Source organism: Dichotomopilus funicola, assembly GCF_033296635.1.
Source record: "Dichotomopilus funicola strain CBS 141.50 unplaced genomic scaffold C8A04scaffold_4, whole genome shotgun sequence".
NCBI lineage: Eukaryota > Fungi > Ascomycota > Sordariomycetes > Sordariales > Chaetomiaceae > Dichotomopilus > Dichotomopilus funicola.
The window spans coordinates 1-18908 of NW_026944025.1; the positions used below are offsets into that span (position 1 = coordinate 1).

Below are 18908 nucleotides of genomic sequence, written 5' to 3' on the forward strand. Positions count from 1 at the left end.
TTGCTGCTGACTGGTCCGTGCGCCCAGCCAACGTGCTGGCCATCAGTCCGTGACATCTCCCTAGCAGCTCTAGTATATTACCGTTTAATATAACTCCCTAGAGGCTAAGATAGAGGAAGTAGAGGTAGTGTATATTGTCCTAGACGCCAAGATCGCTTACCTATATAAGCAGAAGAGGATATAGTTTAAAAAGATAGTACGTACTGTTTCTCGTAGCATCGATTCGGTAGAAGAGTTAGAGCGGGTAGAACGGGAGGAGGCAGGAGCACTGGCTATGCCGGGGGCTTTGGCTGGTCTACCTGCTTTAGCTGTTCCATCCTTTATAGATGCCTCTAACCCTTCTTTTCTTAAGTAAGTTCCTATCCTCTGGTTTTTAATAAATAAAACAGTTATATAGTATAGTAGTAGTATATATACTATTTATAGTATACTTACTGTCCTTTCTTATAGGGTAGTAAATATAGGCCTATATAAGGTTATAGGTTTAATCCCTACTATAACCTTTATTTCCTCTCTTTTTTTTTTTTGCTAACCGTTAGTCTTAGTTCCTCTATATCTTTCGCCAATAGCTTCAACTAGTCTTTTCTAGGTATATAGGGTGACTAGGGTTCTAGTGGTAGAAATCCTATAACTTCTCTAGGCAGTTGACTAAATTCTCCGCTAGTTACTACGAGTTATCTTCAAGGCTAAAGTCTAGCTATTTGACCAAATACTCTAGTTACCCTTTTGTAATTCTTAAGTTAAGGACCTCCTCTATATCCTATTCTTCTTCTTCATCCTCTGCTTCTGTATCTTTGTTGAGTCGTGAGTTTTTAGATGCCAGTTCTAACAGTGCTATATGAAAAACGTTCGTTCTTAGCTTTATAGTCGATAGGAGTATAAGGGTATAGTTGTTCTCCGAAATCTTTTTATCGATTTTAAACGGCCTAATCTTCCTGAAATCGAGTTTCTTATTAGGTCGTTTGGTTTTGAGATTTTGTAAACTGAGGTAGACTTTATCTCCCTTCTTTAGGTAAGGTCCCTTAAGCCTTTTTTAGTTATAGAACTTCTTTATCCTTTTCCTTATAAACTTAAGTTCTTCTTTAAATATTATATATAGTAAGCTTATTTTATCTACTTTAATAATAGCCTAGGGTACCTTAATATCAGGTCCCTACCTTAGGTTAGGTTTATATCTAAAGTTTACGAAGTACAGTATGACTTTTATTATCTCGGTTTCCGTTATATTGTAAGCTAGCTATATAACGGGTAATAACTTAATCCAGTTATCTTGTTAAAAGTTGATATAAAGTTATAAGTATTATTTAATAATCTGGTTAAGTTATTCTATCTGGCTGTCTATTTATATATAATATACTATTGATAACTTGCTTTTCGTTCTAAGTCTCGTTATAAGTGCTTGCTAGAATTTTGATATAAATTTGATATCCTAGTCTATGATCTACTCTTTCGGCCAGGTACAGATTGATATAATATATCGATAAAGTATATCTACGAGTTGTTCTACTGTCTAAATCTCCTTATAGGGTAGGAAGTAGGTCTATTTAGTAAGTCTATCTACTATAGTGAGGATACTATTGTACTTCACCTGTGTTATAGGATCCCTAGATTCTAGCAATTTGGTGATAAAGTCTATAGTTACTGAACTCTATAGTCGTTCGGCGATGGGTAATAGCTATAATAGCCTATAGGGTTTATATTATCCTGGTTTACTCTATCTATAGAGGTTATACTTGTTAATAACCTCTTTAACCTTTTCCTTGAGGTATAGGAAATCGTAGTATTGTTTAATCTTGGTAGTTGTTTTCCCAATTCCTATATATCCCCTAAGTTTTAACTGGTATACTTCAAGCACAAGGTCCTTCTGGTCTCGGGTCTTGATATAGGCCTTGTTATAGTACTAGAGCCTTATTCTATCCAGTCGTAGGCCAGGGGTACTTGCCTCTAGGTCTATCTCCTAGTTAGCCTATTCCCTGCTGGTAATGGTTCCCTGAAATTCCTATCCCTCTTTTTCTTCCCTAAAGACTATATAGTACTCTATAAACTGTTATAGGGGTGTTTCCTCCTCTTTCTATCGTTAAACAACTATAGTCTTATAGTCTTTAATCAGTTGTAAGGTATAGTAGAGTATACCGTCTGTCTACTGTTATAGTAGCGCTGGTAAGTCTTCTAGTATATTACTATCTTAGTGATCAGTTCTTCTACTTAAGGTATCTACTTATATATTTTCTATACCTTTCTTATAGTTAATTACAAAGTTAAATTCCAATAAAAACTCTACTTATCAGGTCTATCTCCCGTTCAAGACTTTAGTCGTTATAAAGTACTTGAGATTTTTATAGTTAGTATAGACCTATACTAGGTAGGTAGTCCTATTAAAGTACAGTCTCTATTCCTAGAATACTTTAATAATAGTAAGTAACTCTTTATCATAAATAGGGTAGTTAAGACGGGGCCTGTCTAGCTTCTTCAAAAAGAATACTATCGGATATAACTTCCTGTTCTCGTCCCTTTATCCAAGTTGTCCTCTAACTATAAAGTTCGATATATTAGCCTCTACCTCGAAGGGTAGGTTAGGGTCTGGTAACAGAAGTACTAGATCTACTAGGATACTTTATTAAATTCTCCTAAACGTCTGTTCCTATATATCTCCTTATTTGAACTCCACTCCTTTTTTGGTAAGTTCGTATAGTAATTGTACGATATTACTGAAGTTCTAGATAAATATCTAGACGAAATTTATAAACCTAATAAACCTCTGAACCTCTATAGCGTTAATAGGCATTGGCTATTCTGTAATTGCCTGAATTTTCTAAGGTTTGATCTTAACTCTACCAGACGAGATTTTATAGCCTAAGAAGACTGTCTTTTAGACGTGAAATTCGCTTTTTTCTTTATTGACCAACAGTTGACTTTTATATAGTACGTCAAACACCTATTATATATACTGTTAGTATTCTTTAAGTATCTTAAAGTAGATAAGAATATTATCTAAATAGTATATTATAGACTTATTAAGATAGGGTTAAATAGTATGATCGATTACTACTTAGAACGTTATAGGTATATTAGTAAGGCTAAAAGGTATTACTAGGTACTTGAAGTATCTATAAGGTATCCTAAAAGCTGTTTTCCATTTATCCCCCTCTTTAATATAGATATAGGTATATACTGTTAGAAGGTCGAGATAGGTGAAGTATTAGGCTTTAGCCAACTGATCTTAGAGTTTTAAAATTAGTAATAGAGGATATCTATTTTTAATAGTCTTACTATTTAGCTATTAGTAGTCTATATATATCCTGAGTTTCCTATCCTTCTTTAGGACAAATAATACTAGATATCTAGCGGGTAAAGTTAATAGCTAGATATATCTGATCTTTAAGTTATTATCTAAATATTTCCTTAATTCGGCGTTTTATTTCTCGTTAATATAGTAAACCTTAAAGAACTTAAGCTGTGCTCCCTCCTTTAACTTGATTTTATAGTCCTAAGGTCTATATTCTAGGAGCCCCTTAAGATGTTTGGCTTAAAATACTAGGTGCCCTTTATATTCCTGGGGAATTTTGCCAGTTATGGCAGTCTTTATAGTCCCCCTATAGTAGGTGAACTTATTATTCCCTGCTTCGATACTTATAACCTTAAGTATATCGATCTTTTCTCCTCTATATTTAATGTTTACCGCCTTAACTAAGCTGACCTACTGCTCGATTATAAGCTTTCCTTTTATATCAACTAAGATAATAGTGACTTCTTAATCTACCTATACCTCCTTCTATTGTTATAAACTATATTTCCTAGAATCTAGAGCTTATTGTTTATTACTGACTATTTCTTATAGTAGGCTTATAGGGGTTATATTCCCTTATACTTTACCCTATTATAGCTCCTTTCTTATACTTCTTATTTTATTAGTTAGATACTCCTATAGGTTATATAGTTGTAAATGGCTACTATCCTTCTAACTAATATCTAGGTTATATTCCTTATACTAGGGTAACCCTAAGATTATATCCTTGGTGGTTCCTATATCTATAATATCAAATACTACCTTTATAGTTTTCCCTTCTACCTCTATATCCAGAGGTTTGGTTTCTCTTTTGACTATTTAGGTTGGGAACGGTCCTTATACTAGGTAAGGTACCTTCTTTATTCTCTAGGGAATCCTATATTTATTAACTAGGATAGGGCTAATAAGATCTACTTATAAGCTACTATCTACTAGTATTAAGGTTTATAGATGATTCTACTTAGTAATAACCTAGAGCCTATTATCTTAGCTTCAGTCCTGAACTATAGCTACCTCTATTAGGCTAGCTAGAAGGTTATTATAAGGTCGTCGTTTATACTAGTTCTACCTATATTATATAACCTATTGTTTTACTTCTGAGCTTAGTAGTTTATAGGCTCTTTAGAGAGCCTTAAATCTTTTCCTAAATCCCTTTAGTATTATAGGACGTTCCTATCTTCTCCTTGGCTTATAGCGTCGATTATTCGGTGCTCCTTTAACTACTTAATTACCTATAGTATAGGTTATCCCTACCCTATAAGTCGCTTATTAACTTTCTAAAGCTTCTTGATTTTATACCGGCTCTATTCTAATTCTTCCTATTGATTTCCATTTATTTCCTATAGTTATTATTACTCGTAGACCCCTTTTTAGATCTTTATTTATAGGCTGAAAATTTCCCCTTTTAGTCTATTGATCGCTTTCTATAGATTATCGATCCTATCCCGAGACTTAAATATCTTCTTTTTAAGGTAATAGACGTTAAATCCTAGTTCTTCTCCTTCCTATATAGTGTTCTATTCCCTATTAGTATCTTATATAAGTGTCTACCTATTATATATAGATATATTAGTTCCTTTGAAGAACGGTACTATCTATCTGAGTTTATCGGTATAGAGTTAGTAGTCGTTGTTGTTAATAGGTCTCTACTTATCCTAATATTTCCCTTTAAGGTCTATAAATATCTCCTCTTTAAACCTGAGTCTTTCTTCGTCGTTAGGCCTTATCTATCTTCTATAGTTATAGATATCCTCTAGATTATCCTGCCTATAACTACTAGCTGTAACTTCCTTGAACTTAACTCCTTTCTTAATAATAGCAGCTTCTTGTCTTAGTATTAGGGACTATTAGCCTAGGGTCTTGCCTTATCTTTATAGGCCCCTATATTTATATTTATAGTAACCCTTCTTTCTATAGTTATAATAGGTGATATTAGACTTATTATAAGGCTACTTGTTATACTACTAAGTCTAGATTATATTAACCTCTATAGGTCCTAGATAAGTATTAAAGGCTATACTTCCCTATTGTTTTTTTCCTTTATTAGTATAGTTTCCCCCTATAACTAACTTCTACTGTCCTTTCTTCTATTACCTTTTAATATAGAAGTAGTCGTCGATATAGATAGCCTTAGTAATATACTTATCTAGATTATCTAGGTGATCTTCCTTATAGAGTTTATCCTTTATATCCTCTTTTAGGCTATTGTAAAATAAAGATATAAGCTTATCTTCGTTGATCCTAGCCTAGATAGTGTCTTGCCAGAATAGTGTAGTATATACCAAGGTGGACTTACTCTAGTAGAGTCTGGCCAACTGGTCCTAAGTATAGACCTTCTCGTCTCTATCCCCGAATACCTTTGTAAGTTCTGCTTCGAAGCAAGTATAGTCCTGGAAGACCTTTTAGGTAAACTCCTGTTATTCCTCTGAAATCTTCTCTATATGGTCCTTCAGGGTAGGCTTAAACTATCAGGCTGGTTGACCTGTGAGTTAGGAGGTAGTATAATAGGTCTTAGTATGCTCTGAGCGAAACCGGTCCTAGTAATGTTCGATATAGGAGGCTATTTCTGTAAAGAACCTTAAAAGGTCTTCCTTCTTGCCCTTATACTTGGCTAGAGCCTCTATCTTGACCTTAGGCGCCTTAGGAACGGCACTGCTGTTGTTCGACCTTTTGATGGCCTCGACTCGAGCGGCGTTTTCGTTAATGATCTGCTAATTGACCCGAAGCTCGGCCTCGAGTCTGATAACCTATTCCTGGAGCTCGATAAACATCTTCTCGGCCTTCTCTTCGCTGACAGGGACCTTAGGCGTAGAGCCTATACTAACGTTAGAGGATACAGCGTTTATATTATCTGATATACCTTTGTCTAAACTATAATAGAATCAAAGGGAGTAAATAACGTATGACGAATTGTATTAACTATACTCTATAAGGGTTTACTAAAGGTAGGATAACTAGGGTTATAATTCGGTAAAGCTAAAAGGTTTATAATAAGATAATGATCTAGTCTTAATATTCGTAGTAACTAATAGCAAACAAGTTATATTACTTATTGGAGAACTCCTAGAGTCCTTTAGAACGAGTAACTATATACCTATCTAGATAAAGAATGTTCCTAAGTATCTTATACCTGGATCTTATAGATCTTAAAGAGATCCCGTCGAGCCTATTGGCTCTCAGTCCCTCTTTATCGATCCTGGTGTTAGCTCTTATAGATCTCAAGAGATCCCGTCGAGCCTCTCCTGATTGGCTGTATAAGTGATTGGCTGGTGGTGCGTCCCGTGCCCCACCTTTATGTGCTACGGGCTGTCTTCCGCGGCCCAGTCCGTGATACTATACGGGCTAAGCGGCTAAGCCAATGTACGGCTTACGGGGAGGTTGGCCATATAAGGACCTCCCGGGCGTGCCCGAAACGGTATTCAGATGTTGTGCGGATTGATTGAATTGAGTGCTATTGATGGCTGTGGTGGTGGCATTCAGGGGTTCAGGGGCACAAGGTCGATGCCGCGTTTGATGCATTTTGTAGATTATATAAGCTATTTCAGGTTTACGTAAGCGCACGGACCCGTGCGCCTAGTGGGAGCCCATGCTTTGTTCGATTGACGGCCAACCCCGGGCCCACATAACGATGCGCCTGGATGTGGGGCCGAGGGGCAACTGCTAGGCATAGCTTGATGACGAAGGTCCAGCTTCAGGCGGTAGTTAACGTGAGCTCCAAGCATTGAGGTTGGGCGTTGTTGAGCCTGGTAAGAACACCATCCGTTTGAAAAACAAACGACGGTTCCTCCGACACAGCCCGGTACCTGCCGGTGATTTCCCGCATCCCACTAAACGCAGCTCCTCTCTAAACCACAAACTGTACTACCGGCTGTCCGTGACTTTCAACAAACAAATCGAAGCTGCATAAAGTACCTACCACGTGGAAACACATCGCCTTCACCATGCTGCTACGGCTACGCTCCCCGGATGGCATGTTCCGCCAGATGGCGGACAACGACGATACATTTGGTGATCTTATCGAGAAGGTACTCGCCATTTCCTGGATCTCCTCGTGCAATGAAACAGAACTAACCAACCTGCGATAGCTTCTCCCCCAACTTCCTACGACCATCAACCCACAATCCATCACTCTCTCGAACCACCCCGGCGGCGGCGATGCGAAAAAGATTGGGGACATTGCCAAATTCAAGATCAGTCAAGTTGGGTTACGGCACGGCGACCTCATCTTTGTTAGTTACCAGACTCAGGACGTGGCCTTAACCAACGGTGCGTCCGACGCCGACCAGCCTTCGCTTGTTTCCTCCACCAACCGACTCAACGGCAAGCCGATCCTCCCGACCGAAGACCATCCCATCGACCCCCCACCGAACACATCCGCCGAGCGGATCAAGAACCCGTGGGAGGTAGTCCGACAGTCACCGCTCGACGACCGGCTGGACAGGAAGGATGGCAAGATCCCCAGGAAACGGGACAAGATGTGCCGGCACGGGCCCAAGGGCATGTGCGACTACTGCATGCCGCTAGACCCCTTCAACGCCGCATATCTCGAGGAAAAGAAGATCAAGTACATGTCGGTGCACGCCTACATGCGCAAGACCAACTCGGCCACCAACAAGCCGGAGCTGGGGAGCTCCTTCATTCCTCCGCTGGTCGAGCCCTACTACAGGGTGAAGCGGGACTGCCCGTCTGGTCACCCCGAGTGGCCCGAGGGCATCTGCACCAAGTGCCAGCCGAGTGCCATCACGCTCCAGCCGCAACAGTTTCGTATGGTCGACCACGTCGAGTTTGCCTCGCCACAGATCATCGACAAGTTTCTCGATGCGTGGCGTCGCACCGGATCACAACGCCTCGGGATTCTGTACGGTCGATATCTGGAATACGATGTCGTACCGTTGGGGATTAAGGCCGTGGTGGAGGCCATCTATGAACCGCCACAGGTCGATGAGGTGGACGGCGTGTCGCTCAATGCGTGGGAGGACGAGGAGGCGATCAACACCGTGGCCAAGGCATGCGGGCTGCAACAGGTCGGCGTGATCTGGACCGACCTTCTCGACGCCGGACAGGGCGACGGAAGCGCCGTCTGTAAACGCCACGCCGACTCGTACTTCCTGGCTTCCCAGGAGATCACCTTCGCCGCGCGGATGCAGGCCCAGCACCCCAAGCCGAGCAAGTGGAGCGACACCGGCCGTTTCGGCTCCAACTTTGTCACTTGCATTATCTCGGGGAACGAAAAGGGCGAGATCTCCATTGCAGCCTACCAAATGTCCAACGACGCCGTCGAGATGGTGCGGGCCGATATCATTGAGCCGTCCGCCGATCCCACCCAGATGCTCGTCCGCGAGGAGGAGGAAGATGACGGGTCCACAAGCCGGACACGGTACATTCCCGAGGTGTTCTACCGCCGGATCAACGAGTACGGCGCGAACGTTCAGGAAAACGCGAAACCTGCGTTCCCCGTCGAGTACCTCTTTGTCACCCTCACGCACGGCTTCCCCGAGGCGCCCAAACCCTTATTTACCGACAGCGGGTTTCCCATCGAGAACAGGCAGTACGTCGGCGAGGCCCAAGAAGTCTCGGCCGTCGCAAAAGCGCTGCGGTTCGGGCAAAAGGATAATTCCTTACCCGTGTCTGATTTCCATCTGCTCTGCTACATCCATCAGATGGGCGTTCTCGGCAAGGTATGTCTCCAAATCTCTTCCCATCTCCTTTAATCTTGTAATTTTGTTCAATACATAGTGCCAACCCTCTCACCCTTTTTTGTTTTCTCTCTCTACAGGAAGAAGAAGCCCTCCTTTGTCGGGTTGCCACCCTGCACGACCTGGCCGAGGCCTTCCAGCTGCGTGCCACTACGGGCTGGCAAACACTCCACATGATCCTGGAATCCACTGGTGAGAGACTTCCCAAGCGCCCCCGGCCGTCACTGCCGCCGTCATCGTCGTCATCAAGAAGGGGAGAAGAGGATCATCCCGCTGCCACCACCAACACAGGCACCAACGGCCAGCAGCTCCTTGGCAGTGGTGGTGCCCATGTTTCCTCGGCGGCCTTGACCCCTTCCTTTCCTGCTTCTGCCCTTCAGAACGGTAGCGGTGAAAGCGGCGGCGGTAACGACGATAAACATGACGATGGCGATGACGATGACGACGCTGGAGAACCTCTTGCTAAGCGTTTTGCTGCTGTCAGGCTAAACGGATCCCACCACCGCCCTTATCACCAACGCGATCGTCGCCGCGAGAACGAGAACGAGGACGAGACTGATGGGTCTTGATTAAAGCGTATCGGGTTCCGATGGGTTGGCATCCTGGGTTTTTCATTGGCGGGGTTCTTTTTTTATTTTCCCGCTGTTTTCTTTCGGCCATGGATGAGGCCCGGGACGGGAGTTAAGGGGCGCGGATAACTAGTACCAGAGTAGTAAGAAAAGGGAGGTGATGAGCAGGCAAACAACCTAAGCTTTAGGAGACAAGAGATGGCCTATTTAGCTTATAGACCGTTCGGTGGCGAGAATACCAGGAATGGGATGGTGGTGGCGCGTCTTTGCATCTGAACCAGGGGACGGTTGAGTGGACGGGATGTAGCATATTCGTTTTAGGACTCGAATAGGGCGCAGAATAAGGAACATACACATATGTGTGCTGATATAATTATACACTGGAGATGTGAGAAGGGGGTCGGGGGCTGAGGTAAGGTGTATTTGCTCATGAATGTGATGTGACTCGGCTTTTGTTTACACCGGTTGTTTACGGGCTGGCTGGGTGGGTAAAGCCAGACAGAGTAGAACAAACAGAAGGTTACTTAGTAAATTAATCAGAGAGGAAAAAGTTATACAACACAATAACGAATAACGTTGACCCGCTGTGAAACCTTCGGGCATGATAGGGCATGATGGAAATATATGATGCGCTGTCATTTATCCTATCCCCCCTTTTTTCCTTTTCCCTTTTCCCTCTCGTACATCCATCCATCCGTCCGTCCGGCTTTTTAGTCCCCCCCATTCATCAATCCGATCGTCCCGTCCGTCGCCGCTCACAAATAGGTTCAAATAAAGAACGAAAAACAAAGAACACAAGGAACACACTCACGTTCTTTTTTTGTTGCTCACTGATGTGTGGGGGCCAGAATCGATTGCCGCAGGCCCCCTCCGTCCCAGTTGGTATTGGCACAGGCGGCAGTTCTCACCCAGCATCGATCGCTTCGGCGGCCACCAAGAAGGTCTAGGTTGTTGACCGTTATCTAGAGAACCCAACGCTGTCTCAACTTTTCCGTCTTTTGGCCGTCTGCATTTCCGCCTCAGTTCTCAACCTTTGAATTTGAATTTCCGCGTAAACCCGACGACTTCAGCATACTACCTTACCGAGGTACCTACTTTCACACCATGACTTCATCAGTTTTCCACATCGCGCCCCTTCCCAATCCGCCAGTGCCCCTCCCCCGTGTGCCAGGCCCCAAACTAGCCCCTTTCACTCCGAATGCCCGAGCCAATATTGAGTTTGTTGAGTTTCTCGGCGAGGAATACAACGTGGACTCTCAGGTCTGGAAGGTCAAGACCAAAGTAGCTGGGCAGCCTCGCCTGTTTGCTCTCAAGACGGTACGTGATGAGACGCAGCATATTGGTTCGGCGCCGGCCCAGTTCACTCGGAATCTAACTCGGAATGCCCTCCCTAGTTTTACTTCCGCCACTCAAACTTTCTCCGTAAAAACCAGGGCGGGGACCTTACAAGGCCACTTGCCAACTCTCAGCTCTATTCCGACTACTTTGACCCTTTCAACTGTGAGTGCCGTGCCTATGGCTAACTCAAGGAAGCAAAGCGCGAGGACCTGGCCGTCAAGGCCTACGGCTATCTCCTCCTTACCCCTGAGCAGGAAGCCGAGTTAGCCCGGAAGGTAACAGGCGAGTCCACCCCGCCCCCCGACGCCAAGGCGGACAAGGCCCTGAATGGCCACGATTTCTGGAGGCGGCAGGAGGAACACCGCGGACTGCCTGTCCGGGCCATCGTCAAAGAACTCGTCCCTAGGGGGGAATTAAATCCCAATATAGCCCAGGGCATGTGGGCGGGCCTGAAATCCCTTCACTCTCTGGGTATATTCGTGGGAGACACCCACGGCGGCAACTACCTGGGCGGGAAACTCGTCGACTTTAGCCGCTCATGGACCATGTACCATCCGGCCATGGTCCAAATCCAGCACAACATACGGGAAGGCATGATGTCGGAAGAGCTGCAGGATCTGCTCGATCATTGCTACTTCTTAAAGGGCAGTCTGAGGGCGATAGCCATCCCCGACGACCTTGAGGCTTTCTGCTCGGGGAATGACGAGTACAAAGGCCGCCCGTGGGCCTACAACTGGCTCAAGTGGGAGAAAGACCCCGAGGCGGCGAAAGCGTTTGTGGAAGAAAGGTTATTTGAGAGGGCGGCCCATTGATATCGCGGCGCTACCGTGGACCTTTTGTAATGTAAGATTTGCTGGCTATCTCTCCTACTCTGACGAACTTGGGGTTACGAAATAGCGGGAGGGGTAGTACTGATTCATGGTATAATATGCGGTCCTATGCGGTATCGGCGCATAACCACAACGCAGCATGATTCCATTCGTGTAACTGTGCCTGAGTTGGGGTCCTGGAGGGCGTCATCCCGCGCTGACCTGACATGAGCGCCCCGACTGTCACCCTACGGTAAAGCGTATAACGACAGTGGGCACGGGCAGACCCGAAACCGACGGAAGAGTGGGAGTAGTGTGTCCAGATCAGGATCGAGATGTGACTGGTAAAGTCGAGATAACGCTCGCTTGTGAACAGCTGTACCCGGCCGTTTAGGTTCCATCGGACCAAGGATGCTGCAACGCCTCTCGTGCTGTGATCCTCCGCGGAGGATCCATGTAGGTCATCTTGCAGATGAGATCCCCGAACCGGGGGTCCACCTGCTGCCACCTCCCAAAGGGCAACCTCGGATTATCCTCGTTGAAGGCACAGAGTAGTTTTTTGAGACGCTTGACAAATGGATTATCGTCTCCCCCGTGGTAAGCAATGAACCCCTCGAAGTCCTCCATCTCGCTGGCAAAGAATGATAGGTGGCGCCGGAGTATCAGTTCCGCCTGATCCTCGGGAGAGGCACGGTTTGCCTCTTCTGAAAAAACACCATCCTTCCTGTCCATGCAAATATTGCCTGAATATATGATAGTGAGTACTTATATGATGTATTTTCTATTCACGGAAGAACCTACCACAATAGCAAAGGAGTAGATATCCGATGGGGTACTCTGGATTCCCCGAGCCCAAGCCTCTGGACTTCTCCAGAAGTGGTTCCCTGACAAGCGGTCTGCAAGGCCCCTGGCCTTGGGCGGAAGTACTACCGCAGCTTCCAGGTCGGTGATCTGGACGTTACGCCATCCAAGGTCGCCGTTATCCTGTTTGAAGGAATCCAACATGACATTGGTGGGTTTGACATCTAGAATTATATTAGTATAGATATCATACGTTGGCAAAAGGAAAGCTGACCAGTATGGATGATATGTTGATCGTGTATATCAGCGAGTCCGGTGAGAGCATTCCTGATGATGACCGTTTTGGAGATAGAAGAAAAAGCTGTGATGTCGACATGAAGCAGTCCCTTCTCGAGGTACGGGAAGACAAGAATGTGCCGCTCGGGAATACTATCTACAGCCGTTCGGGTATGAAGAGAGTGCTCGACCTGCTTATATAGCGGAATGACGTAATCGAAGTCACCAGGGATGATGTCCTTGAGGATGAATTGCTTCCCCCGGTGTCTGAAATTGGGAGGTAGTTAGAATCTTCTGTCTTGTAACCGTACGCCGAAGAGATCGTAGGGAAATGCTCAACCTACGTCGCACGGTATACACACCAAATTCTTCCAGCGGCAAGTCGCTCGGAAAGCACTTTGTCGACGACATAACAATTGCCCAGAGACGACTTGAGTTGCACTCCCTTGGACACGGGCTGTTGTCCGATGGAAGATGCAGAAGTGGGGGCGGAGACCGAGGACAGGCTGGCGAATTGATTCGAACGGTGTGTTGCGTTTTGAGGGGAATTCTGTGGGCGAGGATGAGGGCGTAGGAGGAGGAGAGAGGACTGGCAATGTGACAAAACACGGCGGCGAAGGGTCTGCGCAGAGCATTCAACTGCGCGGGGTCCCATTGCACCTAATTCGCAAAGTACCGGCTTTAAGCAGAAAGACAACGTAGACGATTGTTTTGGTACTAATTCGTGATGTTTGCGATTGCTTGATTCGTGTTAGCTGGTGGCTAGTCTCAGCTCCCGAGATAAAGCGTACCTAGGTGCCTGAGGTACTAAGCTAGATTTTAACCTCAGATTAAACCTACTGACTTTCAGTATATCAATAACTAGAGGTATAGGAACCAATTGGGAGTCCCCTAATAACAGTAAGTGAATACCAATAGCCCAAATTCGAAATCTAGTATTCTAATGTCCCCTCGCTGTGGCCAAGAAAAGCGGCAGTGTAAAACGTATAGTTAGGTAGCCTAAGTCCAATCCATTAATATTCATTCAAATCTTACCAGACTTCGATTGATTTACTCTTTTTCGTCTTTTTTCCTTTTTTTGATTTCTTCTTTTTAGCCTTCTTGGTCTTTTTTCACTTTTGTGGAAAAGTAAATTACCTATCTAAGGACTTGGTCTGCCGCTTTTTGGCCATAGCGAGGTCCCCTCTTTCTTGATGGGCACATTTTGGGTCTCGACAGGTCGGGCTCCACTCCCGGACCGGGCCCGGAGCGGAGCCCGTCTCGGAAGCGAGTTGGCGGGCCAACTCGGCCACTCTCCCTGAAGGCCATCGGCCATGATCTATCGCCAATGCTCATGGTCAGGGCCTTGGCACAAGCATGGCCCGAGGCCTGAGCCCTTCACAAGCAGTATAGATAGGTATAAATGTAAGTTCCCCTAACTACACGACAGCTTGGCATTATCACTACCTATCTTTCTCCTGCTCTCACGGAGTAGAGCAAGCTAAACCGCTTCAGGAGCCTGCAAGAATAAAACATAGACGTACCCTACAACCCCTGGATTTAACAACGGCAATTAAATAAACAAGTGAAATGTAAAATAGACAACAGGAAAAACAACTAACAAGAAAAACGACAGTAGAAACAAACTAAACAGAAAGGGAGTCACTGCTGTCCAGAAGAATGCCTTCAGCCTTGAGGTTCCCAACGGTCTCGCTTGTCCACTCCTGGCAGCGTCGGAGGGGTGTCTTCTTGTCGATCCGTTTAGGTCCGTCGAACTGCTTCGCCGGAGGGGGGTTTGCGCGACAGATGGAGTCGACGCGAGACAGGTCATGGGCCCGGACCCATCCCAAAGACGACTTCGATATAAAGGTACTTGATAAGTCGGGCTTCGGCTCTTGTCTAGTCTCATATGTCATGCCGTTCTGGATGTTGCCTTTGACTTGAAAGAGAGTTCCGGATCCGTCGTCTTGGGTTTCTACGAAGATGGCATGATGGTTCCGCGGGGCTCCTAGGGATTCGACGAGGTAGACAGGATAGGCTGACATCTGGGAGGCGGAGAGTCCGAAAGGACGAGATTTTGTTTGTTTATACGATGGGTGGTAAACTGGAGATGGATTGTCGGAAAGTCTACCGGTGGCTGGCTGCAGAACTGGAGCGTGTTTAAGACCAGGACTCTTTAAGACTGCGGATGATCATCCCAGCTGGAGAGAGAACCTTACATGAGGGTATAATATGTAGTTAGGGTTAGGGTTGGTTACGGTATGTTACCTCACCTTGACTCTTAACCCAGGGCCCCAAGCGACTGACCCCTTCCCAACATCCCACTTCCCTTTTTTTCGCCTTTACCATAGGTAGGCTCGTAGATAACACGCACTTTCCTAGTTTCCGACAACATCATCTTCACTCGGGGGAGGGGTAATATTTACCAATGCCTAAGGAAGCACCATACGATGTCCTCTTCACGGACCCGTCTCGGAATGACGCCGATCCTCCTCTACCAACTCCAAATGACATCGACGGCTCTGAAGTTTTGCTCCATCAGTCCACCGGCTGTCGTCTCGTAAAGTTGCAGCAGAAACAGCAGAAATTCGTGACCAAGTTCGGCATTCACGTCCACCCCATCGAGGCTCATAACATGCTGTATGTGACAAAAACCACGACGATACCAGTCCCCAAGGTTTACGCCATCTACCGATGTCATGATGAGAAGCAGCGCATCGCCACATATATCGTCATGCAATATATCCCGGGTACGACGCTCCTCAACTTGTGGGCCAGCTTGGACCAGGCTCGCAAAACCGACATCGCCAGGACCCTTCGTGGCTACTTCGATGAGCTCCGGCGACTGGAACACCCAGAACACCTAGCCGGCTACTTCGGCAACATCGCCGGCGGGCCGCCACTGGACGACATGTTCTCGGCGACGCAGGGTGCTGCCGACGAGGTCAAGACGCCATTTGCAACCGAGGACGAACTGATCGACTGTATCATTCGGATATACGTGCTCGAAACCGGCGAGCGGACGAGCCATAAGACCCGGTATTACCAAAATGTCCTTCCCACTTTCCTTCACGGCAATGGCTCTCCCGTCTTCACCCACAACGATTTTTAGAGGAAGAACGTCATGGTGCAGCCTGACGGGACGGTAGTCATGATCGACTGGGAGTTTGCGTCCTGGTATCCGACGTATTGGGAATATTCTACGGCTACATTTGCCAACGGTGGTTGGAATGATGATTGGCACGACTATGTACGCATGGCCTTGGATGAATACCCTATCCAGTCCCTTTGGTTGTCGAGCATGAAGCTTGAAATGTGGAGCTGAGGTGGCAGATACACTCAGTAATGGTAGGGAGCTTTAGCTCCTTAAACTAAATATCAAAAATCTCCCCGATGCCTTCCCCCCCGCCCCTTCGATTCTCCACCAAATCAAGCCTCCACCCCTCCCAATTCTTCAGTGACCGCTTAATCTCCTTGATTCGCTCGATCCGCGTCTTTTGCTCCTCCTCCTGCGCCCGCCGGAATGCTTCCTCGTCAAACTCCATGTCATCATCCTCCAGCAGGCCATCATCGTGGCCGTGGCCATGTCCCTGGGTATGATGATGACCATGAGCATGATGAGCATGGGGGCCGCTCCCACCTGAAGCGGCGGAGGCCGCTGCGCCGGTGATGGCGTTCAGCCCGCTCGTAAAGAACTCGCCTAGCCCAGCGCCACTGCCGGTGGTGATGCCCTTCCTCGCCGGCGCAGAGGCAGAGGCCGCACCGCCGAGGTCAACTGTCTCAAACCGGCCGTGGCCACTCCCGCTGATACCAGCAGCAGCCGCAGCCGCAGCCGCATCGTCTTCCGGGCCGACCTGCATCTCGCGCCTCTTCTCCTGCCAGATGCCCCGCCGCAGATCCGTATTCTCCGCCTCGAGCTCCCGCACCCTCTTCTCCAACCGCAACCGCCCCTCATCTTCCAGCTCATCAACCCCTTCATCATCCCCACCACCCTCAGCCGCATCCTTCTTCCGCAGCCGCAGATTCTCCGCTTCGGCGCGCTCCAATTTGCTCTTGAGCTCGCCGACCTCCTTTTCCGCGCGCTCTTTGTCCTTCCGCAGCGCCTGCGTCCGGCCATCCTGTTCCTTGTGCAGCGTTGTGAGCGTGGTCACCTTCTTCTCGAGCGCGTCGACCTTTTTGACTAGCTCATCCTTCGCAGTCGTGGCTTCGGTCGCTTGCTGCTCGAGCGTGCGTAGCTTCGTCTCGGCCGATGCGCGCTCGGAGCCTTCCTTAACGGCCTTTTTGGAGGCCGTCTCCAGCTCGGCCTTGACGTCGTGCAGCTCGCGCTGCGCGAGCCCGGCCGCCTTGTCTGCCCGCGCGAGCTTTTCCTCCAGGGCGGTGATTTGTTCCGAAGGGGTGGACGCCGAGACGGAGAGGCGCTCGACCTGGGCGCGCAGGCGCGACATCTCGAGTTCCATGGTCTCGATCGTGGAGGATTTGCTTCGGAGCTGCGCTTCGAGCTCCGTGGCTGGTGGGGGAGCGGACATGGAGAGCGAGGGTGACGAGCCGTGGCGCCGGGTGAGCTGGGTTTGCAGCTGGCTGTTTTGTCGTTGGAGCGCGGCAAGGTCGGTTTTCTATCGCTCGCCAGTCACTGGTCAGCCATACTTCTCGCAACACTGAGCGTCCAACTCCAACAAGCATACTACTACTCACCAGCTTGATAACCTCCTCATTCCCAGCCCCAGCCCCAGCGCTCACACCCTCCCGCAAATCCGCCAATTCCCCCTCCGCCTTCTCCCACCTTCTCTCCGCATCCTTCGCCTCCTTCAGCAGCCCCTTATTCTCCCGCTCCAGCTCTTCAATCCGCTGCACATGCTTCCGGTAGATATCCGGGGCCGTCTCCCCTTCAGGACTGAACACGCCCAGTCCTGTTGCGGCAGCGCTCGGTGAGAGAGGCGGGACGGGGGGTATGCTTCCGGGCGCGGTGGACAGCGAGATGGAGCCTTGCCGGAACGAGGTCGATCGCGCTTTGGATTGTTGGGAGAGAGAGGGGGTCGGTTTGGACTCGGTGGTAGTAGTGGTGGTGGTGTCTTCGGGGATGGTAGGAAAGGCTTCGGTCTGTTGGTTTTCGTCATCGCCGTCGTCGTCTTCTTTTTCTTCCTCCTTTTCGTCCTCCTCTTTTTCGTTCTCCTTCTCTTCGTCTTCAATTTGCTCCTCTTCCTTATCCTCCTCCTCTACTTGCTCCTCCTCCTTTTTCCCCTTCTTGCCCTTCTTCTTCTTCCCCTCGCCTACGTCTGACGCAGAAGCAGTAGTAGTGCCAGGGTCCTTTTTCCCACTACTGCCCTCGGTCTTTTTCGCTTTGGCCTTCCGCATTTGATCGAACTGAATTTCCCCAGTCAACTATACCGCACCGTGAAACCCCCCGAGCCAGTGGATAAGACAATCAGCGACATACCTTCTTCTTCGCCGCAGCCTTCTTCTCAGCCTTTGCCTTTTCTTCGTCCATCGTGCCGGGGGGACTTTAGGTTGCCCACTTCGTCCAATCGGTCAAGCAAGCGCGCACAATTTATGATGAACCGTGAGAGAGAGAGAAGCAACCAAACGGGCAATTACTATGTCAAATGTTGATCAATCAGAACAACGGCGGTTCAGAGAGGCTGAAGTACTGTGGTGTGTGTAGACAGCACCAACGATGCGAGGTGGCATCAGAAGGAAGCTCATCCCGCCGCAAGGAGCAACAGGGGTAGTTAGTTAATGTCAACCCCCCACTGCCCCACCACACAGTGCGCTGCACAAACCTCAAACTGCCCTGTCTCACCTGTGCGTCATCCTCAACAACCACCAAAGTAAAAGTATCCCAAAAACAAATTCCCTCAAATCGGGAAACGTGGTTCTCCGAGGAGATTAAATAATTAAATAATGATGATAATAATAGCAACAACAAACAAAATCAGAAGCCAGAAAGCTCACCCCCACTTCTCTCAACTCCCGATACCCATCAGATGGAAGGAGGGACTTGGAGATGGGGTTGGTCAGGTACAAAAAAGCCATTTGGTGAAATGAGGAAACGGGACGGTAATTCAAGGATAAGGAGAAGGTTGTCTAAACCGAGAAGTAGGTACCTTCTCTCTATATCCAACATGACGGTTATCAACAAGGAAAGCAGCAAGAGATC

The 18908-nt window shown here is 47.3% G+C and overlaps 5 protein-coding genes across 5 annotated transcripts; 3 read left to right on the forward strand and 2 right to left on the reverse strand.

The window, feature by feature from the left end:
- Positions 1-7227: 7227 nt before the first annotated feature.
- Positions 7228-9551, forward strand: C8A04DRAFT_34288 (nuclear protein localization protein 4; the record flags this gene model as incomplete). Its single annotated transcript, XM_062782779.1, has 4 exons — positions 7228-7311; positions 7372-8964; positions 9063-9174; positions 9274-9551. The coding sequence occupies 4 exons, from the start codon at positions 7228-7230 to the stop codon at positions 9549-9551; spliced, it is 2067 nt and encodes a 688-aa protein (XP_062640433.1).
- Positions 9552-10655: 1104 nt separating this feature from the next.
- C8A04DRAFT_24854 (uncharacterized protein) lies at positions 10656-11701 on the forward strand (the record flags this gene model as incomplete). Its single annotated transcript, XM_062779325.1, has 3 exons — positions 10656-10868; positions 10946-11051; positions 11085-11701. The coding sequence occupies 3 exons, from the start codon at positions 10656-10658 to the stop codon at positions 11699-11701; spliced, it is 936 nt and encodes a 311-aa protein (XP_062640434.1).
- A 387-nt stretch (positions 11702-12088) lies between these two features.
- Positions 12089-13947, reverse strand: C8A04DRAFT_34290 (kinase-like domain-containing protein; the record flags this gene model as incomplete). The annotated part of the gene is made up of 5 exons (XM_062782780.1): positions 12089-12402; positions 12496-12723; positions 12774-13042; positions 13120-13281; positions 13913-13947. 5 exons carry the CDS (start codon positions 13945-13947, stop codon positions 12089-12091), a joined length of 1008 nt encoding a protein of 335 aa, XP_062640435.1.
- Positions 13948-15389: 1442 nt separating this feature from the next.
- On the forward strand, positions 15390-16079 carry C8A04DRAFT_34291 (uncharacterized protein; the record flags this gene model as incomplete). Its single annotated transcript, XM_062782781.1, has 2 exons — positions 15390-15842; positions 15873-16079. The coding sequence occupies 2 exons, from the start codon at positions 15390-15392 to the stop codon at positions 16077-16079; spliced, it is 660 nt and encodes a 219-aa protein (XP_062640436.1).
- A 46-nt stretch (positions 16080-16125) lies between these two features.
- On the reverse strand, positions 16126-18239 carry C8A04DRAFT_24857 (uncharacterized protein; the record flags this gene model as incomplete). Its single annotated transcript, XM_062779326.1, has 3 exons — positions 16126-17367; positions 17447-18115; positions 18189-18239. The coding sequence occupies 3 exons, from the start codon at positions 18237-18239 to the stop codon at positions 16126-16128; spliced, it is 1962 nt and encodes a 653-aa protein (XP_062640437.1).
- Between the last annotated feature and the right edge of the window lie 669 nt (positions 18240-18908).